Source organism: Natrix helvetica, assembly GCF_964273705.1.
Source record: "Natrix helvetica genome assembly, chromosome: 14".
Taxonomy (NCBI): domain Eukaryota; kingdom Metazoa; phylum Chordata; class Lepidosauria; order Squamata; family Natricidae; genus Natrix; species Natrix helvetica.
In genome coordinates this window covers 11,790,772-11,816,977 of record NC_138564.1, presented here as the reverse complement: position 1 = coordinate 11,816,977, position 26,206 = coordinate 11,790,772, and the positions used below count along the sequence as shown (strand labels likewise).

Genomic DNA, 26,206 nt, shown 5'->3' with positions numbered 1-26,206 from the left:
AGGGAGAGAGGGAGGAGGAGGAGGAGGAGAGGAAAGCCTCTCGCGCCTGCGCAATCGCGGGCTGCAGAAAGACCGGGAGGACGTTAGCGAGGAGGAGGGAGGAGGAGGAGGAGGCGGAGAAACGACGCCGCTGACGAAGCCGAAGCGGGACAACCAGGCAGCGCCGGCGACGACGAGGAGAGCGGAGGGGAGCGCGACCCAGCCAGCGAAGCGATGGCGTCGACGGGTGAGGCGAACAGGCCGCGGCCTAGTCGGGGAGGCGGGCGGGAAGGCGGAGAAAACCGAAGCGGCCTTGAGGCGGCGGCGGCGAGAAACCGCGGCGGCGGGCCCCTTCTGGAAAATTCCGCCGCTTCCCCGAGCGTGCGTTATGTGTGTGTGTGTGTGTGTGTATGTGGGGCGGGAAGGTCGGCCGGGCGGCCGTTGAGGAGGTGGGGGGAGGGGGGCAGAAAGGCGGCGAGGGCGCCGGCGAAATGCGCAGGCGCGGGGGCCTGGCCCGGAGCACGCATGCGTGGCCGGGCCGCGCTGCCACCGGGCCTAGTTGCTTCATGGAACGGCGGCGGCGCGCGGGGGGGGGGGAGAGGCGGAGGGTGGAACAGCGGCGCCATCCTCCCTCCTCCCGTCTCCTTTTATTGACCCCACGGGGTGACTTTTATTTCTCTCCATTTTTTTTCCTATTTGACGCCGCTTTTTTTTTCTCCCCAGACTTTTTTAAAATTTTAACCTCTGCTGGCGTCCTTCCTCCCCTTCATTCCTTCCTTCCCGTTTTATAAGGCTTCCGCCTCTGGTTCTACTTTTGATCTGTCGCTTTCCTGTCCTGCAAAAGTCTCTTGCTTTATTTACACTTAGTGCTCTTTTCTCGGTGTTCCTCAGCCATTTTAAGAAGGCAGTAGGTCTGCAGCTTAAGATGGCAGTAGGACTACAATTCCCAGAAGGCTGTGGGACTGCAGTTTTAAGATGGCAGTAGGACTACAACTCCCAGAAGGCTGTAGGACTACAACCAACTCCAAGAAGGCTGTAGGACTGCAGTTTAAGATTGCAGTAGGACTACAACTCCCAGAAGGCAGTCAAACCAATTTAAGGTGGCAGTATGACTGCAACTCCCAGAATTCTCCAGCCAATATGGCTGGCTGGGGAATTCTGGGAGTTGAAGGCCTACCATCTTCAAATGGCCAAGGTTGAGAGAAACAGCTCTACTTACAGGTAGTCCTCGACTTACAACAGTATATTGAGTGACCGTTGGAGGTGACATTGCAAAGAGTGACTTGGGACCGTTTTTTTCACACTTAACAACCGTTGCAGCATTCCCGTGATCGAAATTCGAACCCTTGGCAAACTGGGTTTTTATGACAGTTGCAGTGTCCCAGGGGTCGTGGGTTCCCCTTTTGTGACCTTCTGACAAGCAGATTATTATAATTTATAATGATATATATACCTTTATATCCAATTATAGGAGCCCAGTTCACTTAACCATGTGACTAACTCAGCTGCAGTGATTCAACACCTGAGGCAAGGTTGTAAAAAGTGGCAAAACTCAAGTGTTTCACTTAACAGAAATTAAGGGCTCAATTGTGGTCATAAATCAAGGACTTCCTGTGTTAAAATTATGCTCTGGTTTAGGTGCCCCCCCCCCCTTCTGAAATGGAAAAAAATCAGCTCATAGAGTGACCGGCCTGAAGTCATTGCCTCTTTTTTTGAAATCACAGTTAAGGCTTATTCTGCTGTATCCTAGAGTTTCTTACCTTTGTTTTATCTTCTGTTGCTCTTCCTCTTTGACCCCCCCCCCTCTGCTTCTGGCCCCTTTGATCTTCATCTTGTAAACATTGCTGAATATTTTCTCCCTGCATGAGTCGCTTTCTGCTGTCTTTCTCCAGCTTCACAACTTTGAGAAGTGCCAAATTCAACTCCCAAAATTCCTCTAGGCAGCATGGGGGATTGAAGCCCATGCATTTTAAAGCTGGAGTGGTTTAGAGGATTGGATTTTGATTTTCCTGCTTTCATTTTATGCTGGAGCTGACCGATGTTTTAGGTTCTGCATTATTGAATACCGTTTACAAGAAAAGCAATATAGCTGTATCTAAAACACAAGGCAGCCAACCAAGTTGTAATTTTTTTAAAGGAAACGTGTTAAAATGAAACTTCATTTTTAACCAAAGAAATAGATCATTCTTAAAATATTCTAAGCAATGCTTTCCCCCCCAATTTTGTTGCTCCAAGCAATTAGTGGTAGCTATTTACATCTGAAGTTGCACCTAGTTTAGAAAAGTTAAAAGGTATAATTTGCTAAGTTCCAAAGAGGCTGAACAGTATTTACTCTTACTGCAGCTGATAATGGCTTCTACTCTGAAATTTGTCCTGAGGGTATAAAAAAGGCAGTTCAAATATATGTGTATAGAGCATAATCCAATCACAGTGCTGCATTTTAAAAGGTCAAGATCAATAGCATATTTGGAAATAAGCCACTGCATCATATTTGTGAGCTGGCTTATGATCAAGCTGAAAAGTCTGTTAATTCCAGTTGGAGACTTAAGGAGTAAAATTTGTTTAGTTTCTTTCCTTACTGAGAATTTAAAGTGGTTTGGCTCTTATGCTTGTACAGGTAGAAGAATTATAAGATGCTTGTGAGGATTACCTGGGTACAATGTGTATACACATGTATATTTTAGTAGGGTATGCCAAAAAAGCAGTATAATTCTTAAAATAAAGATTCCATTTTGAATGCTCTTAAACCACATAACCACATGAAATAGAATATTATTCCTTATGGAAAATGAAAAGCCAAACATGGAATGAAAGCAGATTTTACTGTTGATTAGAAAATATTTTACCTGAAGCAGGAAAAAATATTCGAAAATGTGGTGGGTTTTTTTGGCAAGTCATGGTACACTGTATTTGCAGCTAAGTGAAAAAGAGTTGTTTTGTGGAATAGAAGTCATGTTAGTCTGTCACATAAAGTTAAATCAGAATGTACTTTTGGCTTATTTGATCCCTTTTGTTAACCAATTGCCCCCCCCCCACGCCTTCCAGTTTGAACTCTTGATCTGAAATTGGTTTATAAATCCCACTTTTTTAATGCGCCAGATCCAGATAACGATCCTGGATTTCCATGTTTCACTGTATTGCAAAAATGTAGAGAATGAAAATACTGGATTTTAGATTGAGTTGGTTTTATAGTGATTGTTTTCCCTTACTCTTGGTTTTGTCTTCTCACCATCTGCAGATTATAGTACCTACACTCAAGCAGCTGCCCAGCAAGGGTGAGTTTTTCTTTATAGAGTAATATTACATTAAAAAAAAACTTGGATTAGAGTTCTAATGTATTAATCTGTTTTGACATTGCAAAGTTGCATTAAGAGCTTTGCTTTTGCTTTACATCAGAAGCGATGCATTTTGCTGCTTTTTAAACCAAGTTCTTTTGTTTTATAAACTTTCCAATATCTCGTCTTCTTTTCATAGCTATACTGCATATGCGGCTCAGCCAACTCAAGGATATGCACAGACTACCCAGGTAAAATGCAATCACCAGGATAACCAAATAGAAACTCTGACCAGTTTGAAGCTTTAACAGATTTTCTAAGATTAAAAAACAAGCTATTAAATTAAGAAAGTACTCATCTCATCTCTATTCACAAAAATGCCTGCTTGTATTGGCGGTCTTAGGAAAGAAAATGCCAAAAGCCCATGAAAAATGTTGGCAAGCTTTCTGTAAAAGCCACCTCTCTCCTGATTGAAGTGTTCTTTTTAAACAAGGTTTTGTGTTTGGTGGTTTACAAATGTTTCATTACCCATGATGATGATGTTAGTTAGTTGGGTAATGGAACATTTCCAAGCAAGCTTGGGACAGTTCAGTCCTGATCTGCAGAGATTCTTTTCTGTTCCAACTAGGTTTTACGATACGTGGAATGTAGAACAGCTAACTTAATAGGGTCCCTTGTGGGAGAAAATGGGAAGGAATGGTGCATGTGGCAGTAGGACTACAACTCCCAGAAGGCAATAGGACTGCAACTTAAAATGGCAGTAGGACTGCAACTCCCCAAATTCTCCAGCCAGCATGGCTGGCTGGGGAATTCTGGGAGTTGAAGTCCTACCATCTTAAAATGGCCAAGGTTGAGAGAAACGGCTCTACTTACAGGTAGTCCTCAACTTACTACAGTTCACTTAGTGACCATTCAAAGTTACGACAGCACTGAAAAATGTGACTTAGGACCGTTTTTCACACTTAAGACCATTGCAGCATCCTCATGGTCACCTGATCAACATTCGGATGCTTGGCAACTGGCTCACATGACAGTGTCCCGGGGTTATGTGATTCCCCTTTGTGACCTTCTGACAAGCAATGTCAATGGGTACATTGGGTTTTTTACAATTGGGGTATTTTAATGGTGATTTTTAACTGTCTAAATGTTGTAATTTGTTACCTCCTCCGTGCATGTGTGTCTTTGTATATATGTATGTTTATGTGTTTGTACACGTTTTTATGTTCTATATGCCCCATTGTACGCCGCCCCGAGTCCTGCCTGGAAAGGGAGCGGCTAATAAATTCAAATTTATTATTATTAATGGGGAAGCCAGATTCACTTAACGGCTGCAGTGGTTACTTAACAACTGTGCCAAGAAAGCTCAGTGGAACAAAATCCACTGGACTTGTGTCTCACCTAGCAACAGAAATTTTATGGAGGCTTATAGAGTGCTGCGGGGGGGGGGGGGACACCCATTTTCTGCTCATTTCTGCCCTCCCCAGTCCCTAGGAGCTCTCTGAAAGCCTCCATAAGGGTATGCACGGCCATTTTGGTGAAGGGGCGGGGCTTCGGGAGGCAAAAATGCTGTATTCAGCGTATAAGACGCACCCAGATTTTCAGCCTCTTTTTTAGGGAAAAAGGTGCGTCTTACACTCCGAAAAATACGGTAGTTACCTCCAAATAGACAATGCCATGCTCTATAGAAAGGCATTGATATTTTTGAAGCTCCATTCCCATACATGCTCATTGGGAGTATTCTTCATCAAAACACATGGATCGTGTTAGAAATAAAAATACCAAAGTTGTTTATGCAGGCTTGACCTCTTTTAATTGCTGTTTATAAGCAGGAGAAATGTTTTTGCATAGCACTTAAGTATTTTAAAGAAACTGGGTACAGCAGACGTCCCAAAGATGCTTCTTGCGAAAGACAATTGGACTTTTTGTGGGGGGTCGGATTTCCTTTGAAAACATTTTACTTCTCGTCCAAGAAGCGTCTTCAGTTTTAAGTCAGCTTCTTGGATGAGGAAGAAAATGTTTTCAAAGGAAGGGGAATTTAACCAAGAAAATCCAGTTGTCTTTTGCAAAAAGCACTTTTGGGACATGCATGACCTGGGTGATTGACAATCTCCATAGATGATATACTGCAGAGTCGACAGAAAATTTGAGGAGATTTTAGGGTGGAGAAAAGTAAGGACAGATTCCCTTTTGCTAAATGTTAGTTCTGGGCTAAACGAAATTATTAACTTGAACCATCTGCTAATGTACCATAATTGAGTTTTCCTCTAACCTTGTCCTGGCAAAAGAGAGTGAATTGGGCTTATGGGGAAAGCCCTGAATATCTCTTGACAAGCAACTATAGACCTGTTTCTCTTTTTCCCTTGGGTCTCGTGGGTATTGGCAATCTTGGGAGATTATTCCGTTGTTCTGCCTGACTTGAGAATGCCAAGTCATTCAAAGTAGGAAATGGGATGATGTAACCTCTGACCCGCCCGTACATAAGAATTACAATCAAAGTAAGATTCTCACCTCTTGTTTTTCCATGGCAAAGTTTTAACGTATTTCTTGTCGCCAGCAGGCCTACGGACAGCAAAGCTATGGCACCTACGGGCAACCCACGGATGCCAACTATACCCAGGCTCAGACCACAGCTACCTACGGGCAGACGGCATATGCGAGTTCTTACGGGCAGCCTCCAACTGGTGAGCACCTCTGTCCTCAGTCCCTCTTGTACAGGTAGTCCTTGACTTAACAGTTTGCTTAGGCCCCCCCTCGAACAGCAGCACTGAAAAATGACTGTTGCGAAGTCTACCCCCATGGTCTCACCATCAAAATTTGGACGCTTGACTCATACTTATGACAGGTGCAATGTCCCGGGGTCATGTGCCTTTCCCTTTTGTGACCTTCTGTTAAGCAAAGCCAAAGGGAGGAGCCTGATTGACTAAACAATAGCAGCAGCCCTTAGACCTATATCCCGCTTCGTGGTGCTTTCCAGCCCCCTCTAAGCTGTTTACAGAGTTAGCCTATCGCCCTCAACAATCTGGGTCCTCGTTTTACCCACCTCGGAAGGATTGACTAAACAATAGCAGCGGCCCTTACACTTAGAAGCCGCTTTGCGGTGTTTTACAGCCCTCTCTAAGCGGTTTACAGAGTCAGCCTCTTGCCCCCAGCAATCTGAGTCCTCAACCACATTACTAGCTTAAGAACTGCAGCAGTTCTCTTAACAGTGGCGAGAAAGATCGTACAATGGGGGGGGATTATTTAATTGTCTCGCTTAGGAACAAAAATGCGGGGCTCAATTGTGGTCGTAAGTCGAGGACTACCTGTATTTATTTATCTGGTTTGGGCGGAGAGAACGATGAATTGGCTGTTAAAGAAAGTCCTTGCCTAATTGAGGCGCTTCTGAAGGCTAGCGAAAAAAAAGTGGCTCCTGGCAAATGAAACATTTCTTGGTGTTCCGAGACGCTGGAACTTTTTTGTTTTTCCTCCCGTTTCGAGGAAGTTAGCCTAAAGCGTGCTTGCGTGTTCTGCTGAAATGCCTTCTACTTTTTGTCTCGTGCTTTCCACAGTAGAAGGGACCAGCACAGGTTTGAATCTCCTGCTCAATTTTTGCATGGGAAGTGCTGTCCATTTTGTCTAAACGTTATGGCGTTCACCTTTTAGGGGAAAATATATTTTTTTAAAAAAAAAATTGGCAGCAAAACCTGCGGCGTGGTCATAGAAGGCCCGTTTGGCGGTTTGCTACTCTGGTTAGAAAGGCCACGTTTCTATAAAAAGGGCCATTAATCGGTTCTTTCCGGCTGCTGATAAAATTTATTTATTTTTGCAAACCTCAGCTGTGGGAAAAGGCCATTTGGCTTAACTCTGCTTTTCTAGTTTACTAAAGGGTGAGCGACATAATTAGGCATCTTTTAGTTGTTACATCCCTGCATGTTTCACTTGACCGATGGCTCCTCCAAGTGTGTATCGACATTCAGTGTTTTGTAAATGTTCCGTAGAGTACTTTGTTTGCACGGTTAAAAATCAGGATCTGAATGCTTTGTGTTGATATTGCACAAGAAGATCACTTTTGAAGGATGAGCAGAAACCCGTTGAATTTTCGGTGCATGCAAAAACACTGTGAAAACACACTTTCTACTACCTTTCTTTCTAAGTAGCATGGTTTATTCCCCTTGTGCTCCAAACCTATGTTATCATGTAATAGGTTAGGGCTTTTAAAGAGGGCAGAGGTTTCAACAATGCAATCTATGATGGAAGGACTTCAGATTAACAGAGTTGGAGATCTTCTACTCCAACCCTAAACCATTACAGACAAATGATGATTAAGGGACTGGGGACAAACATAAAGAACGGTTGCTGGAATTGGGTATGTCTAGTTTAATGAAAAGATGGAGTAGGGGAGACATGATAGCAGTCTTCCAATATCTAGAGGTTGCCCCAAAGAAGAGGGAGTCAAGCTAGTCTCCAAAGCACCTGAAGGCAGGACAAGAAGCAATGGAGGGAAACTAATCAAGGAGAGAAGCAATTTAGAACTAGAGAAATTTCCTGACAGTGAGGACAATTAACCAGTGAAACAAGTTGCCTCCAAAAGTTGTGAATGCTCCAACACTGGACGTTTTTAAGAAGATGTTGAATAACCCTTTGTCTGAAGTGGTGTAGGGCTTCCTGCCTAAGCAGGGGGTTGGACTAGAAGACCTCCCAAGGTCTCTTCCAACTCTGTTTTTCCATTCTATTCTATTCTAAATGATTGTCCACTCTATTGTTAAACGCCTCCAGCAATGGAGCCACCCACAAGTAATAAGCCAGGGCCCAGAGGTTGAGGACCCCTGTTCTAGTCCCACCCACCCCTCACCAAGGAAGGAAGCCCTATTCCATCCTGGTCAAATGGTTGTCCAGTCTGTCTTTGAAAACTCCCAACAATGGAGCCCTGCAACTTCAGGAGACAACCTGTTCCATTGGGAGAGCTTTCTTCTCACTCTCCTCACAATTGGACAACTGTTACACTGGGCAGGCCCATGTTTGGGTTGAATTCACCAAGCAATTCCTGTCTGTTTTCAGAATGGTACCTTCAGAATTCTGGCACGTTTCCTCTACTGGAATACATTGTTTTCACACAAGATACGAACAATTTTTAAAAAACACCTTTTAATTGTGGAAATGAGGAATGTTTATATATCATTGTTTCTCAGCTGGTTATGTTGAAATGAAACTAGTGATAGCTCACAAGGCAATTCTTTACTAATTGGATTTTGAAAGCTGGGTTGTCCACCAGCACCTGTTAGGTAGCCTGTTAAGTAGCAATAGGAGGAAATACACCCAATTAAATACCTTTTTATACAGTTTCCAGCTGCATGGTTTTCAGCTCCCTGATTCCTCAACAGTTGTCAATCCTGATTAGACAATGATCTTTAAGACTCAGATTAAGGTTATTTCCGGTGCCGTAATATGTATATCTGTACAGGTAGTCCTCGACTCAACAACCTTTTGTTTAGTGACCGTTTTGACGTTAAAAACGGACTGAAAAATAGGACCGTTTTTCACACTTAACGACCATTGCAGCATCCACATGGTCAAAATTCAGCTGTTTGGCAGCTGACCGACAATTCCAGTGACCCAGGGTCAGGCTTTTGCCGCCTTCCGACAAGCAAGAGTCAAAGGGGAAGCCAGTTTCTCTTAACAACCGTGTTGCTGACTGAACCACTTGCAGGGCTTCATTTAACTACAGCGGCAAGAAAAGTTGTAAAAGAGGGTGAATGTTACGTAAGGAATGTCTCGCTTAGCAACAGAACTTGTGGGCACAAGTCGGGGACTGCATGTACATCTTGGCCAGGTAATGAGAAGCACCACAGTTTTACTCGCTTGCTTACTTTGCAGGTTACACCACCCCAGCTGCCCCTCAGGCTTACAGCCAGCCCGTCCAAGGGTACGGCACCGCTGCTTATGACACCACAACTCCCACAGTTACTACCACACAGGCTTCCTACGCCGCCCCATCTGCTTACGGCACCCAGCCTGCCTATCCTACCTATGGACAGCAGCCAACAACTACTACAGCTGCAAGGTAAAATATGGATTTGGTTGGGGTTGTTGTTGTTTTTTAAGCTCCTATGGTGCCTCTGTTCTGCTTTTTCCTTGGTTTGCAAATGCTTCCTCTGAATTACTTCCCTGAATTACTCTTCAGTCTCCTCCGCCCCATCTCCATTAATCCATAAGTGAAGCAGCTCGTGTATAAAATTCACTCTTGTGTTGGGTGGAAAAATATCTGGATATTATTATATTTTTTAAATAGTTTGCCTTGGTGATTGGGGCAGATTGCTGTCTTGGTTCAAGGCCAGTTACTAAGAGTGTTGTTTGATACAAGGCCAGTTACTAAGAGCTACAGACATGCCTCCCTACAACATAGTGAAGACAAAACGTTTCCTGTACTGAGTGCCCGAACCAGAGTGTGTGCGTGCCAGCGCGTGCGAAGACCAGCTAGCTGGCGTGCATGCACATGCCAGAAACCAGAAGAGCAGCTGGCGATGGCGTGCATGCCTACAGAGAGGGCTCTGTGCCACGTCTGGCACCTGCCATCACGGGCATAGGAAGTCCTTGTGGCTGTTCGAAGCACTGGAAAAAGTGACCTACGGCCATTTTCACACGACTGTTGTAGTATTCTCATGGTCAACGTGCTGAAAATTCAGGCGCTTGGCAACTGGTTCACATTTATGATGGTTGCAGGGTCACATAATCTTCTTTTGCAACCTTCTGGCAAGCAGGGTCAATGGGGAAACCAGATTCATTTAACAGCCACGGCAAGGAAGCTTGTAGAATAGGGCAAAACTCACTTAACTGTCTTGCTTAGCATCAGAAATTGGGGTCCTAAGTCGAGCGCTACTTGTAGCCTTACGGATGGTGGTTTTCCCAGAATTTATGTTTTCTCTAAAGCAGCCTAGATCCGGGATGGCGAGGCGTTGCCCTGTCAGCTGGCCAACGCATATGCGCCCGCTGGCCAGCTGAGTTCAGCCTTTTTTAAAGCCATTTTTCACCCTCCAGAGGCTTCAGGAGCTTCCCTGAAGCCTCCGGAGTGCAGAAAACCGGCCCTATGGGCAAACTGGAAGTTCAGGAACGGACTTCCGGTTTGCTCGTAGGACCGGTTTAAGCCTTCCGGAGGCTTCCGGAGGCTTCCCTGAAGGCTCCTAAGGACGAAAAACGACCCAACAGACAAACCGGAAGCCACTTCCGGTTTGCTCGTAGGGCTGTTTTTAAGCCTCCGGAGGCTTCGGGGAAGAGTAGGTGCGGCACACCCGCGCACAACCCCCCTGCGCTCCCCCCGCTTATGGCACGTGAGCCAAAAAAAGGCTCGCCATCGCTGGCCTAGATATTAAAAGGTGACGTTTGAAACTGAAGAATTATAACAAGAGGTAGAGTATGTTAACAACTGCATTATGTGAGAGGAAAGTGCTCTTTTTTTTCTTTTCTTTTTTTTACAGCTCTATGATGGGATAGACAGTCCTTTACCAGAAAAGCAGGGAGAAGGCTTTGTATAAACTATGCTTTTGCTTCCTGTTTTCCCCCTTTAGACCCCAGGATGGTACCAAACCTTCAGACACCAGCCAAGCTCAGTCTAGCTCAACAGGCTACACTCAACCAAGCCTAGGATATGGCCAGAGTAACTACAGTTATCAGGTTCCTGGAAGTTACCCAATGCAGCCGGTGACTGCACCCCCAGCCTACCCACCAACCAGGTGAGCATTCACACATTCTCTCCTCCCTCTCTGTGCTGGGTTTCGGCTGGGTGAAATGTTCTGGGATTGGGTGGCCTTTTGAACAAGGAAGCATTGAAGCTGAGGGTCCCTTCTGAAGTTTAAACTCTCCTGGGCTCCTTTGGTGACCCAAACTTTAAACGTCTTGGCATCCCTGATCATGTCTTGGGTAGAGATAGTGCTGTGTTTTGTACAGCAGGCTGGCTCAAAGCCCAACAACAAACACTGTGGAACATAAAGAAGGGGTGCTTTATACACTCCAGTCCCCTCCTGCCCCACACCCCCAAGCCAAGGCAATTCACTTGTATTGCACTTTATTAGTGCAATTAATTAGTGCATTATTACAAGGCTGTTGAGGGACGCGGTGGCTCAGTGGCTAAGACGTTGAGCTTGTCGATCAGAAAGGCCGGCAGTTCGAATCCCTAGCGCCGCATAACGGAGTGAGCTCCCGTTACTTGCCCCAGCTTCTGCAAACCTAGTAGTTTGAAAGCAGGTAAAAAAATTCAAGTAGAAAAATAGCCTCCTAAAAGCTATGCGTAGCCATTTGTGCGAAGGGGGCGTGGTTTCGGGAGGCAAAAAATGCTGTATTCAGCGTATAAGGCGCACCCAGATTTTCAGCCACTTTTTCGAGGGAAAGTGCATCTTCTACTTCGAAAAATACGGTAATAACTTGATGGGTGAATAAAAATGCCAAATTCAGGCTGACTGGGCGATGAACCATAACAACTATTTTATTCCACCCCTGGGTTTTTAACTTCAAGGGAGACAATCTTGCGAACATTTCAATTTTTAGACTGTTGGTCTGGTTAGAGAAAAACCAATCTTTAGCAAGGACAGATATTTTTTTTAAAAAGAGTAATGTTGCGCAGTTTGTAATGGGGAACCAAGGATTGGGATTATTTGAATACTCCATGTTACGCATCCTTTAAATAACAAACATCCTTTAGCTACAAAAATGCAACAAACCCAGGCATTATTTTGATAAGGCTGTCAGTTTATGAACCCTTTAAAACCTTGTTTTAACCAGTAGCTGCTTCCCTGTGCTTTGCCGTGTCTTTTCAGCTACTCTTCTTCTCAACCAAGTAGTTACGACCAGAGCACTTACTCCCAGCAGGGCACCTATGGGCAGCAGAGTAGCTATGGCCAACAGGGTAGCTATGGCCAACAAAGCAGCTACGGGCAGCAGCCCCCCACCAGCTACCCACCTCCCACTGGATCTTACAGCCAGGCTCCAAGCCAATACAGCCAGCAGAGCAGTAGCTATGGGCAGCCAAGTAAGTAACCCCCACTTCTCTTTCTCTCTCCCCCTCCCAACCTTTCAATCCCAGGTCCCCATTTCCGATAACAAAAGTAGTCCTTGTCTTACGACCACAGTTGAGCCCTCCGTGAATTTCTGCAGCTGGGCAGAAATCAAAAGGATTTGCCTCCTTTTGCGACCTTTCTGGCCAGAGTTGTAAAGTGAATCCCTGCAGCCGTTAGGTTAGTAAGACGGTTTTTAAGTGAATCTGGCTTGGCAAAAAGGGGGCTCATGTGACCCCTGGGACACCGCAACCATCATAAGTACATGCCAGTTGCCAAGCCGCCTCCAAATTGTGAACGCGTGACCATGGGAATGCTGAAACCGTTGTAAATGTGAAAAGCAGCCTTCCGTCCCTATTTCAGTGCCGTTGTAACATCGGACAAGTTAAAACCATTAAAGCGAACGGTTGTAAGCCAAGGACTACCTCGTTCCTCTCTTTATAGAGATCTCTCCTGCCAGATCCAGCTCTGAATTTCTCGCTTGCCTTTTTAAATCCAGCGTTTCAGTTGTTGTAGGCTTGTTCCATATCACTAACAGAGAAACACAAACAAAGCTTTTTAAGATTTCTGCTAGAGGTTTGGTCTCAGCAAGGCAGGAAACGCTCCTGTTCTCTGGCCTTTTCTTCCCCTTCTTGGAGGAGCCAGAGAAGCTGTCTCTTTGTTTCGTTCGAACTTACTCCCTGTAGTAGCAAAAGGGATGCTTCTGTTAGCGGGATGGTTGCCAAGCCAAGCATCAAGCCAGCGGGTCCTTCTCCTCCTCCTCACTGACACTCCTCTGCAACCGTCTCGGGGGCCGTCTCGGTGGTCTTGCCAGGGGCCGCATTCCGCGTCCTTAACCCTGTGTGAATTGTTCCTTAGGTTCATTCCGCCAAGACCATCCCAGCAACATGGGTGTGTATGGCCAAGACTCTGGAGGCTTTTCTGGCCCAGGAGAAAGCCGGAGCTTGAGCGGCCCTGAAAACAGGGGCAGGGGAAGAGGGGGATTTGATCGTGGAGGCGTGAGCAGAGGTGGGCGGGGAGGAGGCGGCCGCGGCGGAATGGGGTAAGAGTAAACCTTTTTCTTCCTTCCTTCCTCTCGTTAATTTGATTTTTTAAACCCTGTAGGGTGTGCGGCAGTGAGAAGGGCTGAAAGAGAAGCCAGAGCAAAATGGCTTTTTTTTTTCCTCCCATGGAGGAGTTGTTATTAATAGCAAGTAGCTGTTATGGCTAATTAATCCAGGGAACAATCTCCTTAAGGAGAAACTAGGCGCAGGATGGATTTTCCCTGCAGCGCTGGGAGCTGGGTCACCGGAGGGCTTTGGGGCCTAAATTCATGAAACTTTCAGCTGCCTTCCACGCGGAACAGAGGGGTGGGGGGGCGTCCTCTGTGGGTTGAACACACACACACCCAAGGGGTCTCCGTGTTATGCCTTTGCTCCTCTGACTGGTTTTCGTCTTGCTGTTTGAGGTATATATGTATACTAAGGTGCCCCCCACTGCCTTTTGGTTATAAACCCTTTCCTTGTTGTAGCACTGTTTGCTCTTGGCAATAGCTCCTTTTGAGTTAGTGGCAGAGCCGCCTGCGTGGAAGCCTCGGCCACTTTCTCAAGCCCAGCGATTAGCTCTGGTGTGGCCACTGCCTTCGTGCCTGGCTTTGGCGAGAATGCCCAGCCGTGCCCCCTTAAACAGTCACCAAGAAGCCGAGAGATCTTGGAGCGCAGCAGCTCCCCAAAGGAGCTTTTCCGGTATCCCTAAATCAGCTCTGCCATTCCCAGCGATGGCGGGATCTGATTTGGGGAGCTTGCTCCGTCCGTTCTCGTTGCCCCGTTTGATTGATTGATTGAAGGTTTTAAAAAAAAAAGACACAGTGGTCGATTGAGGATCTTTTGATAACTGAAGGTGCTGTTTTGTGTATGTTGTGTGTGTCTGTGTGTGTGTTCTACCCACATTTGCCATGCTACGCAGAGGGGCCCGCTGGGCAAATCCGATTGGCTTGAGGGACGGGGGAAGAAAAAGGGTTCCAGCTGTTATCACACAGCGCTCCATTAGGTCTGATAATTGCACCTAAACCAAAGCCCCCCTCTGCATAGTTGAAGCACGGATGAGTCTAAATGGTTTGAAATCTTTATTGCTCGGTCATTCGCTTGATTTAATGACCTCAAAACCAATTGGTTTAATGACCCTTTTAACTATGCTGAAGAAGTAACCCTTTTCGGATGGGCGTGAATGGTAAAAGGGCTCCGTAGTTTTATATGTAAAACGATTTCATTTGTTAGGTCTTCCTAGATGTGTTTTAAAAATTAAGACGTAGACACCTGAAATGCCCATCACCACATCTCTCTCCTCCCCTTCCCCCCTTTCTTTTAAATCTCAAACTCACTTCTAGCCTTTTTTAACCACAGGGCATCCCAGTGTCTTCAAGTTGATTCAGGTGCCCAAAATGCCACTTTAAATTGAAAATTGGAAGGGAGGGGGTTGCTTTTGCTATTGGCAGTAGACAAATCGCACCTCAAGGCTGGCCCGGTGATGCCACCCCAGGGTTGGTGAGGGGGTCCTTCGGTCCCGGTGTGGTGATGCATTTCAGTCTCTATCCTGCAAGGTAAGGAGCCCGATGTTCTTAACGTGATGCCCTTTTTTTTTCACTGCCTCAGTATTTTTATATTTTCACTGGCTGTTAAACATGGAAACTTTTTAACATGCTTTGTCGCATTTATATGCTACAGGTTACAAAGTGAGATCCTTGTATACACTTCAGTACTTAAAAAGTACCCGTATTCAGTACTCAGCCGGCAGCATAATGAAAAGTGGGACTAGACACGGTGTCCATATGGAGAGGAAAAAAATATAAATATATATATATATATATACCTAGAATATTTTTTTAAACCAAATGTGTACAATTGTATAAATGGAAACCTTCTGTAACTTTGGTAACTGCATATAGTAATTTCATGTTTGGTAATGAAACTTAGAGGGGAGGTGTGATAACTTTAGAATTGTGTAAAATTAAAAGTGTAAAACATCTGTTTAAAAGGGAAGGATTACATATATGGTGTGTACTTTGGGAACGAAGGAAAGCTGCATGCAACAGCTTGGAATTGTGTTTATTAAATCTTTTATGGGTTAATGATGCAATACTTGCTAACCGTTGACTGTTCTTCTCCCTCCTTTTTTCTTAAATTCACATTCTTGAACTTTCAAAAAGTAATAATAATAATAACAACAACAATCACCCCACTTCCTCAATGTGGCTTTATTTGCCCACTAATTGTATTTCATGATTCTGATGCCCTGCCTTAAAAACACCGATACGGATCTTTGTGGAGTTGTGATACGCAAAGTTGCATCCTGAGACCTCAGAACATGGTGTAATTCTGTAAGAGCTCCTTTCACAGAGACTGTTAAATCCAGTAGAGACCTAAATGTATGGTTTAATGACTTGTCAACTGCATTGTATTCTAGGGTTTGCTGTCTTTTTCTCCCCTTTCCTTTCCTTTTTCTTTGAACTGTTAATGTTAAAAGGTTTCCCGTCCAGGAATTTGGATGATTCCCCCTCTTGCAAGAGGCTGAGGATGCAACTTTACGTTCGCAAACAAGGAGGGAGTTGATGAGAGGGCTTTCCCCATGTGCCTTGTATGCAAGTATATATATGTATATATATTTTAAAAAGAAAGGGAAAAAAAAGAATGGAAAAAGATTTCCCCACCCCCATCGTTTCCGCTTCCTACCGGTGAGCCAAGTATTGCATGGTTAACGTCATTAGCCGTGGAAAAGTCCCCACTGCTCAAATGTGGTATCCAGCCCCAGGCAAAACCAAAGGTGTGCGTTCGCGTGTGTAAAGGAGATTTGAACCCAGCTGCCCTGAAGAAAGGCCTAGTGACGAGATGACAGAGACAGACAGACAGACAGACAGATGCAATGTTTTGGATATGTTAGCCAGTGCCCTTCTCCCAGTGAGCCCCAGAGGCTCCAAGCGGGACTGGCTATTTTAAAGGGAAGGCCTTCATTTCTTCGTTTATCCCCCCAGCAGCGCTGGAGAGCGAGGTGGCTTCAGTAAGCCTGGTGGTAAGTTTTTGAGCATTACAATGGGATCGTGTTTTAAAAAAAAAATAAAAAAAAATTTAAAAGAATAAAATGATGCAGCCAGCAAAAAAAAAAAATTTAAAAATAATGACATAATATTTGTTAGCGTCCTAAACGGTGAAAAATGCCCTATGCAACAGAACTTTTAATGGGTACCTGCCGGCAATGCCTTAATGGGTCTTTTAGAAGGTTTTAACCTACGGTGACAGAACAAAAGGGTGTTTTAAAGAAAAGAAAACAACCAAAGGGTTTTTGAGGTGTTGAGAGAAACTAATTGGGGAAGGAAATCACTGTTTTTTCAGAGGCTTTGGCGTTTTAATAAGTAACCTTGGTAAACTCGGCAACACTGATTTGACCCAAGAAAATGCCCCCCTGTCCCCCAAGCCACCGTGTGTGTAATAATACCAGGTGATGGTTTTAGAAGGCTGCTAAAACTTGCAAGCCGCAAAAAAAATAAAAATAAGCATAAAGGGTGTTGCATTGCAAAATGGTTTTTTGTTTTGTTTTTGCAGTGCGGTCAATTCGAGTTTTAACCCACGCCATCTTAATCACGGTTGTAAATAGGTAGCTGTGTGTTTTTTGTTGGGTAGCAGAGCTCACGAGGCAGGCACTAACGATGGCTTCTGTGGTTTCTTTTTCCCCCCCTTCTGGACGACAGGACATATGGACGACGTGCCCGACCTTGATTTAGGTAACTTGGAAGTCCCGCTGGTTAAGAGGTTCCTCTGTCATGGTTGGGTTACACACACACACACACACACCGCAAAGCAGCCGCCCTTCCCAGCTGCAGCCCTTCGTCACTTGCTGAAAGGAGAAGGCGGCATTTTGACAAACGAGGGGGAAACTCCTCTTGAAGCCCAGAATGGGCAGATCAGCCTGTCCCTGCCCTGGAAAGCAGTTGGGTCTCTTTTAGAGCAGGAGTCCCCGACCCCTGGGTTGAGGAACAGCACGAGTCCACAGCATGCCAGAAACCGGGCCGTGCAAACAAGCAAAGCCCCATCCACGGGATGCAGGTGGCACACAAAATCACACCTCCCTCCCAGCTGTCCACGGAAAAAATGGTTGGGGGGGGCACCGTTTTAGAGAGCCTGCACAAAATTCTATCTCTCTCTGTCTTTGTATGCTTACTTGTTCTGTATTTACACTTGATTTACACTCTGCTGGCTGAAGTTAGATTAAGCAGCCTTGCTATGTTGCGATAGATTAGATTGGATGGATGACAGGAGGGAGTGATGACTGGATGGATAGGATAGATAGATAGATAGATGATAGATTGATAGATGATAGATAGAGATGGGAAGAGGGAGATTAAATATAAGAGAGAGAGATGGAGAGAGGGATAAGTAGAGAGATAGATAGATGATAGAGAGATAGAGATGGGGAGAGGGAGATATATATAGAAATATAAATTATAGAATAGAAATGTAAGATAGATGGAGAAAGAGATTAGAGAGGATGATAGAGAGATAGATGATAGATGGATAGATGACAGACTGGATAGATAGATAAGATAGATTGATTAGATAGACAGGATGGATGGGTAGAGATATCTCCATATCCTTGGGTCTCCTTATGTATCCTCTCTGGCTCGTATAAATCAGAGTAGCATCTTCAATACAGTAACCCTGGGTTTAAACATGGGTAGATAGGGTTGCCCAGGAAGAGGTCCTTGGAAAAGCAGGAAGTGACATCCAGCCATTCTGAAGACACGATGACGTAGATATTTGGGGTGACCCGTGATTTGTGTCCACAGGCCCACCTCTAGACCTGGATGATGAGCTTGATAACAGTTCCGTGTACGTACAGGGCCTGACCGACAGTGTGACTCTCGAGGACCTGACTGACTTTTTCAAACAGTGTGGCATTGTTAAGGTGAGTGTCAAATCCAATCCCGGAGATATTTGATGGTGCCACTTCTTGTAACTCCGAGGCATCGTTGGGGGAAATCCCGCCTCCCTTTAGTTCTCTGTTTCCTCAAGTTACTTACTTGAGCCAGGATCGCTTTCTATTAATATATGTATACAAATTCCTTGTGTGTCCAATCACACTTGGCCAATAAAGAATTGTATTCTATGTAGGAATGAAAGGCAGGTTTGGCTCCCATAAATGCCCATTTCTGGACCTTTTGCTTAAAAATTGGAGCTTGTGGCGATGTGCTACAGAGAGAGAGGCAAACTGTTGAGCTCAATGGGTTTCAAATTACCGTCTTCCGCACCCCCCTGACATCATTCCTTTGGCCTCAATTTGCAACTTAAATTTTTAGCGCTGTAAAAATGTTCTTTCCCTCCCCTCCCCCCTTCATTCCCTAGATGAACAAAAGAACTGGACAACCCATGATAACGATCTATCTTGATAAAGATACTGGGAAGCCCAAGGGAGATGCAACTGTCTGCTACGATGACCCTCCCACTGCCAAAGCAGCCATAGAATGGCTTGATGGTGAGTTACAAGTTACAACACGCCTGTCACTCCGAAGGGTCGAATCGGGAGTTTGCGGAAATTCAGCTTGAAGGGGTGGCCGGCAAGAGTTGGGTTCTGCTTCGATGTCTGCCAACGGGCAGTCGGGAGGTGTGAAAAATTCAACCTTGACCAAAAGGCTGTTTTGCCTCAAGAGGGAAAGGTCGAGAGGGGTCTGCTGAAGCCTCAGAAATGGCTTCATGGGAATGCCATGCTGTGGAGAGCTCTCCTGCCCCTCCCTTCAGTTTAGCTTTGCAAAGTCTAATTGTGTTTTCTTCCACCTTGGAGAGGGATTGGAAGTTTCTGGCGTGGGTCAGCTAAGTGGAGGGCCCTTCCTTCCCCTGTTTTTTCTCCGTTGAAGACACAAGACATCTTTTGCCAATGCAGACAGTTTACAGATATTTCCCTCACTGGTGTTTTTTTTTAAAGTTTTTAATTGAATTTTCCAACCTTTAAAACACATTTACACTTATAACAGCTTTTCCATATCGGTATCCATATCTTTCGTAACAATCCTATTTACAAAAAATTCTATCTCTATATTGCTCTCCTAATTTATATCCTTATTTAAATACACTCTATATATTATACTTTTACCATTTATACCTTAAAGTTTTACATTTACTCTCAAGCCAGGAATACCATCTATTCCAGATTTGATAGTCCTCGGTTTTCTTGCCTCTCCTTCATTTCCATAGACAGTCTATCCATTTCTGCACATTCATAGATTTTCCCTCTTATAATTGGATCTGGGGTGTGTGTGTATCTGTTTCCAATTCTGTGCTAGAACAATTCTACTTGCAGTTACTATGTGTACCTACACATAGTTTGTGTGTGTATTATGTATTGTAATTTTTTCTCCATTTTCCCATCAAAAGATTCCCAGGAGAAACAATTCAGGCTTCAGCTCTTATCCTCTGTTCAATTATCCCTTCCAGCCACTTTCTTACCTTCCACCAGTATTTTCTAACCTTGGGGCAGGTCCACCACATGTGGTAGAACCTTCCCTGCTGGTGTTTCTTTTAATGAGCCTTGCATGAACGTTGCAGCTTCGGCTGCTGGATGGTCCTTCCTTCCTTCCCATCCATTATGCTTTCTCAACCTCAGCATTTTCCAGCTGTGTGTGCCCTTCAACTCCCAGAATCCCCCCCCCCCCAGCCATCCTCGGAATTTCACCCAGGGGAGGCTGAGAAATGTTGGGTTGGGGAACCAAGTCCACCCCCCCCTCCGCTTCTCCATTCCTCCTCCTTAAGGACAAACCTGCCTTGAACTTGAATACCTCACCAGCCGTCTGTGTCGCGAGACCCCCCCTCGGGTGCCGCTTTGATGACCCAGTGAATGTTTTCTGCTTCGTTTCAGGGAAGGAATTTCAAGGCAGCAAACTGAAGGTTTCCATGACTCGGAAGAAGTTGCCTCTGAACAGCATGCGAGGAGGCATGTTGCCCCGGGAACCTCGGGGTATGCCTCCCCCTCTCCGTGGAGGTAACCTTGGGGCACAAGCACAAAGCAGTACATGATGCCCCACTGGGTGGGTGGAGGGAGAGTGTCCTTGGACTCACCGGCTATTGTCTTTCAGGTCCAGGAGGCCCTGGTGGACCAATGGGTCGTATGGGCAGCCGAGGTGGTGACCGGGGCGGTGGCTTTGCCCCGAGAGGGCCCCGAGGATCCCGAGGAAACCCTTCTGGGGGTGGAAACGTCCAGCACCGAGCTGGAGACTGGCAGTGCCCAAATCCGTAAGTCCTGTGCCGTTCTCCACCCCCTCCCCCAAACACAGTAATATCCCTCTGGGGGGCTTCCCTAAAAAAAACAGGAACACCCCCCCCCCTTTCACGATCATTGATCTTTGTACGGTATGTGTGTCAGCCACCTTTTAAGTGCCTCTGCCCACCTGGGCAGAATATACCCAGGGTAGTCCTCGACTTAACAACAGTTTGTTTAGTGACTGTCTGAAGATAGGACAGCATTGAAAAAAAGGACCGTTTTTTCCCTACTTACAATCATTGCAACGTCCCCATGGTCGCAGGATCGAAATCCACATTCTTGGCAACCGACCTCGTGTTTACGACAGTTGCAATGTCCCGTGATCCCCTTTCGCGACAAGCTAAGCCCATGAGGAAGCCTGTTCCGCTTAATGACTGTGATTCTAATTGTAACAACTGCAACGAGTCACTTAAGGGTGGGCGAGAATGGTCGAAAAATGGGTCACAATTCACCTAACCGATGTTTTCACTTAACAACAGAATGTCAACTTGTAAAAGCATTTCCGTGTCTGTTATCAAGTTGACATTGGAGGAAGGGGGGAGGGGGAGAATTCCACGCAGACCTTCGGCTAGTTGGATCTCAGCTTACTACAGCAGGCTTGTGACCCACGAACTTTTACAACCTGCAGCACCTCATTGGTGGATGTGATTTATGACACAGACTGAGGGAGAAACGGGTAAAGTTCAGCCATAATTAAACTGAGGCTAGATCTGACTCCACACTGCCAAGATGTTGTTCCTAATAAATGACTGGATTTCTTTTGAAACTCGGCTCGAGGTTTGTAAGTTAGGAACTTGAGTTAAGTAAGTAATGAGGGCATCTTTTGGAAACCTGACACAGAAATTGTGGGCTCAGTTGTTTTAAGTCGAGGACTACCTGTTATTAATTTTTACCTGCACCAGTTCCTAGCCACCCACCTGCTTTCGTAGAAAAGCAAAAGGTGGTTGTACATTCTCTGCAATGGCCCTTCTGCGAAGATTGGGAGGGGGGGGCATCCCTGCTCATCCTTTGCTCTTGTGCGTCAGCGTATGGTGGCTTTGGCTGTCAATCAGGCCAGTCCCACACACACACACCATGGTCCACCCCCACCCCCACCCCCCTCCTAATAGAACCGTGGTTCTCCTTTCTAGGGGCTGTGGAAACCAGAACTTTGCTTGGAGAACAGAGTGCAACCAGTGCAAGGCTCCGAAGCCAGAGGGCTTCCTCCCGCCGCCCTTCCCTCCCCCAGGTATGTCCCTACTGTCTGTGAGCTGGGGTGGGAGTCGGACTATTTGACACTGATCTCTGCTTATGTGATATTCACAAGGTCCCGGATTCTTGCTTGGGAAGCCGCTGCCACTTAGAGGGCTCATATACGGGACCAATAGTGGTAAGGGTACTTGTACAGGTGGTATCATTTTTCCTTCGTTTGTGTCTTAAAACCCTTCTGGAGCAGTCGGTTCCACGCAGGTGTAGGACAGGTAGCCAGGGAGTTGGAAGCACGACCCCCGTGGGCGCATGCTCGGGCAGGAGCCCAGGTAGAGAGGAGGCTGCGCTCTCGTTTTGGGGAGCGTGTGGGAGGGGCGTCTCTTCCGCAAGAGCTCACCCAGGTTCTAAGGGGCCCGGCAGAGCCTCGGTGGCTTCCCATTTCACTGCGCAGGGGGTCAACAACAAGCAACCTGTGTCTGGCTTCTGACGACTTCAAATCCCTTCTAGCAAGGGTGTCAAACTCAAGGCACCCCCTGCCTTCTAGCAATAACGCTTAGACTTACAGACCGCCTCGCAGTGCTTCCCAACCCTCCCTAAGCGGTTTCCAGTGTTAGCCTCTTGCCCCGCCCCCCTTCCCAACCATCTGGGTCTCCTCATTTTACCGACCTCGGAAGGACAGGGGGGGGCTTGAGCCGGCCAGGATCGAACTCCTGGTGGTCCGCAGATGTAGCCTGCAGTACTACACTTTTAACCCCCCCCTGTGCCAGCACATGTCATTGCAATTGTGTGTGTGTGTGTGTCTGCAACCCAGCCAACTTGTGGACTTCAACTCCCAGAATTCCTCAGCCAGACAATGGGGCCCTCACGCTTAACACAACAATAGTCTTGTAGTCTTCCTGCAGTCACATGATTATGTCGAGGCCCTTGGCAACCGAAAGGCAATGATTGCGATAGTTGAAGCTTCATCCTATGGGGGGGGGACTCGGGGGGTTGTAAGACTACCGTTTGTGACCTTTACAGAAGCCTACAAGGGAAGCTGGATTTGCTTAATGACCACATGCTTCTCCTAACGACTGTGGCCTAAAAAGGTCTTAATTGGGCACAATACCCACTTAACAGCCCCTCGCTTAGCAAGGGAAGTGTAGTTTATTGTCGCTGCATCTCGTACAACGAAATTAAATGCCGTCTTCAGCGCCCGTTATAACTATAAAAATAAAACCAAAAACCACCCATCCTTCACGCTCTACACAATTGAATTGAAAACCCCTGAGAGTTGCATTCATATCGCCCCGTACAGTAGAATTCAATATAGGTACTGCTCTGGGGTAGAAGCTGTTTTTCAGTTCCAGGCCCAATGACGGTTGCAAGACAAGGACTTGCCTGTATTGCAGCTTCCAGACCCAGCCTTGCTGGAGGGATGGGGGCCCCGTTTTGCAGTGATCGCGCGCCCCCTGGATTTGCAAGCTGCTTACAAAGGCCCCATTAGGGCTGAAGGAATTAAAAGGATATTTAATATGTCTCCCTGACACTTTTTCACTGCCCTGTTTTTTGCTTCCTGGCAAACTTTGCCCGATTCTCCAGTTTTTCTCCCTCTTCAGTGTTAAGATTACCCTGTCTCAGCCGAATCACCTATTTTGTTCTCTTCCCCCCCTCCCCTCCCCAAATCGGCTAACCAAGCCCTCAGTGGGGTCAGCCCCAACTTGCCTCCGGACCTCTCTAAGTATTAGGCTTAAAAAGGCCCAGCTGCGCACTGAGGATAACTGGGCGTTGGTTTATTTCAAGTAACCGATGCCTTAAATACTAGATATTTTGACCTGGGCCTTTTGCAAGATCTCTTGAACAACATGGTGGTGATGAGAAAGGTATTTCAGTCCTTCGTGTGCTGCCTCTTTAATCTGGCAAGCCCCTGGCTCAGCCTGCATGTCCCATGCCCTCCATTGTGGCCTTCGCCACTTCCCTGGGTATGAAGCAGCCTCCCATCTCCACCCCACCCCCCCCCCAAAAAATTCGTCCACTCTGATTAAAATGCCTGCTGCATCAGGGTGTTTTGGGGGGTTTTTTTGTGCCTGGACGAGCGCAACAAACTGTCCCTTTGCCCTGGAAATAGGGATCGCTACCACATCAAAGGCAGAGGTGAAATCCAGCAGGTGGTTCTGGAGTACCGGTAGCGGAAATTTTGAGTAGTTTGGAGAACTGGCAAATGCCACCTCTGGCTGGCTCCAGAGTGGGGAGGGAATGGAGATTTTGCAGTAGCCTTCCCCTGCTACGCCCACCAAGCCACACCCACAGAACCAGTAGTAAAATAAAATTGAATTTCACCACCGGTCCGAGGATGCCATAAACTCTGCCACCTGGTGATTGCTCTTTTGAGGTTCCCCAGACCACAGTCTGTGCTTCCATCAACAACAAGAGCAGCACTTTTCAAACCAGGCAACTTTTAAGAGGCGTGGACTTCCAACCTCTCCCCCCAAAAAAATTCCCCAGAATTTCTAGGCTTCAAAGTTCACCCATCTTAAATTTGCTTAGTTTGAAAAAAGACAAAAGTTTTCAAGGTGTATTAGGAAAACCCCATCGTCCCCCGGTTTTCAATCTTTTAGCGTGCAAATCGCACCACACAACCGCCCCCCCCTCCGGTTGTCCTCCCAACTTCTCGGCGTAGCTTAAAAGGAGGCAATTGCACCCCTATTTGAGTTGAATCTTCTCTTTGGATGTAGCGAAAGCATGAGAGAGGAAAATGGGGTACTTGGGCCTTGGCTTGTTGCTTTGTCCACTCCCATCTCTGTCCCGTTGACAAGAGGGACAGAGGGATTCTGGGGGTTTTTTTGGTGGTGGGGAAAGTGGGGGACACTCTCAGCCGACTTAAAACGCACCCGCGTTTCCCAGGGCTTCCCGAGTGGCTTGGCCCGGTTGAGTGTTGCAGGTAAACCGAGCCCGCTGTGGGGGCTTCCGGGACGGCCGCCTTGAGTGTCGCCTGCCTTGGGGGGGGGAGGGGGCCTTGCCTCGTCTTGAGCCCCCGCTGTCTTTCCTGGCGTAGGTGGTGATCGCGGCAGGGGCGGCCCCAGCGGCATGAGAGGAGGCCGAGGAGGGCTGATGGACCGCGGCGGCCCCGGAGGGATGTTTCGCGGCGGCCGTGGCGGAGACCGAGGCGGGTTCCGAGGAGGCCGTGGCATGGACCGAGGAGGCTTCGGAGGGGGCCGGAGGGGAGGCCCCGGGGGCCCGCCTGGACCTCTAATGGAGCAGCTAGGAGGCCGAGGCAGCAGGCGTGGAGGACCAGGGAAGATGGACAAGTAGGTCTGGGAATTTGGGATGGCGGAGAAGGGGGAGGGAAATAGGATTCGGGGAGCTCCTTCCCTTCTGATCGGATTCCTTCTCTTTTCCCAGGGGGGAGCACCGCCAGGACCGCAGAGACCGGCCCTATTAGCGGCCCGTGGCCTCCCCTCCTTTTTTTCCTGCTGGACTGCATTTACTACCAGATTTATTTTTTAAACCAGAAAAATGTTTTAAATTTATAATTCCATATTTATAATGTTGGCTCCAACATTATGATGATTCCTTGTCTGTACTTAGTATTTTTCACCGTTTGTGGAGAAACATTAAAACAAAAGTTAAATGGTAGCGTTGCCGAGTTCTTCTTTATTCTTTTTTTTCCCCTCACCCTTAAAAGATAAAAATAAATCCACAACAAAAACGAAACATGGTTGTTTAATTAAAAACTGGTTTTTGTTCTCTTTTTTTTCCCCCCTTTTTCCTTTTCTTTTTTAAAAAAAGCAACTTTGTCGTGAGCATGCCCGGTAAAATTGTGATTTGAAGAGGTCAGGAGGATGGAAATTTCATGTAACAAATGTTCATGGTTGTGTGATGTTTTTCCTTTTTCTTTTTTTTAAATAAACTTCCAAATGTTTGTAAAATGCAACACTTTTTGCAGCATGTCTTCAACACGAGCTCTGGCAGGATTTGTGAGAATCTTTTTGGGTTCTTATGAAGACATGGGGGCGCAGCTGGCGGGACGCGAAGAGCCTGTTTTGCAAACACCCACCCCCACCCCGCCGTGAAAAATGACCCTATGGCTGGGAGATCATTTCCCACCTCCAAGAATCAATTGCACCACAGGTACCGTGTTTCCCCCAAAATAAGACAGGGTCTTATTTTCTCCCCCCCCCCTCCCTCCCCTGGAAATAAGCGCTTGGCCTTATTTTCGGGGAGATATTGTTCTCGAGGTGCAGGAGGCGGTGAACGTGGTCACCCCATGGCTGCTGCCATGGCTTATTTTAGCGTATGCGCTCAAAAGCCCCGACTGGGCTTATTATCCGGGGAGGTCTTATTTTGGGGGAAACAGGGTAGTTCTCGACTTACGACCTCAACTGAGCCCAAATGTTCTGGTGGTTAAAAGTGAATCGTTTGCTAAGTGAGTTTTGTCCCATTGGGCAACCTTCCTTGCCTCGGTTGTTAAAGTGAATCCCC

General features: G+C 46.5%; 1 protein-coding gene across 9 annotated transcripts; it reads left to right on the top strand.

Moving 5' to 3' along the window:
* Positions 1–63: 63 nt before the first annotated feature.
* On the top strand, positions 64–25,360 carry EWSR1 (EWS RNA binding protein 1). Of its 9 annotated transcripts, none has more exons than XM_081966454.1 (18): positions 64–226; positions 3,218–3,254; positions 3,454–3,505; positions 5,812–5,935; positions 9,108–9,294; positions 10,796–10,960; positions 12,041–12,252; positions 13,136–13,319; positions 16,287–16,321; positions 16,998–17,030; positions 18,093–18,211; positions 18,649–18,778; positions 20,156–20,278; positions 20,373–20,529; positions 21,688–21,785; positions 21,864–21,926; positions 24,780–25,032; positions 25,127–25,360. In XM_081966454.1, the coding sequence occupies exons 1-18, from the start codon at positions 214–216 to the stop codon at positions 25,164–25,166; spliced, it is 2,025 nt and encodes a 674-aa protein (XP_081822580.1). In that variant the 5' UTR covers positions 64–213; the 3' UTR covers positions 25,167–25,360. The 9 variants fall into 9 exon arrangements, with proteins under 9 accessions (XP_081822580.1, XP_081822578.1, XP_081822579.1 ...); XM_081966452.1 differs by having other exon boundaries at positions 16,284–16,321; XM_081966453.1 differs by having other exon boundaries at positions 5,809–5,935.
* Positions 25,361–26,206: the final 846 nt, after the last annotated feature.

Excerpts from the sequence above, each read along its gene's own strand:
- EWSR1 (XM_081966451.1), top strand. Across the intron at positions 3,255-3,453 it reads CAAGCAGCTGCCCAGCAAGG|CTATACTGCATATGCGGCTC; the intron begins GTGAGTTTTTCT and ends TTCTTTTCATAG. Across the intron at positions 20,530-21,687 it reads GACTGGCAGTGCCCAAATCC|GGGCTGTGGAAACCAGAACT; the intron begins GTAAGTCCTGTG and ends TCTCCTTTCTAG.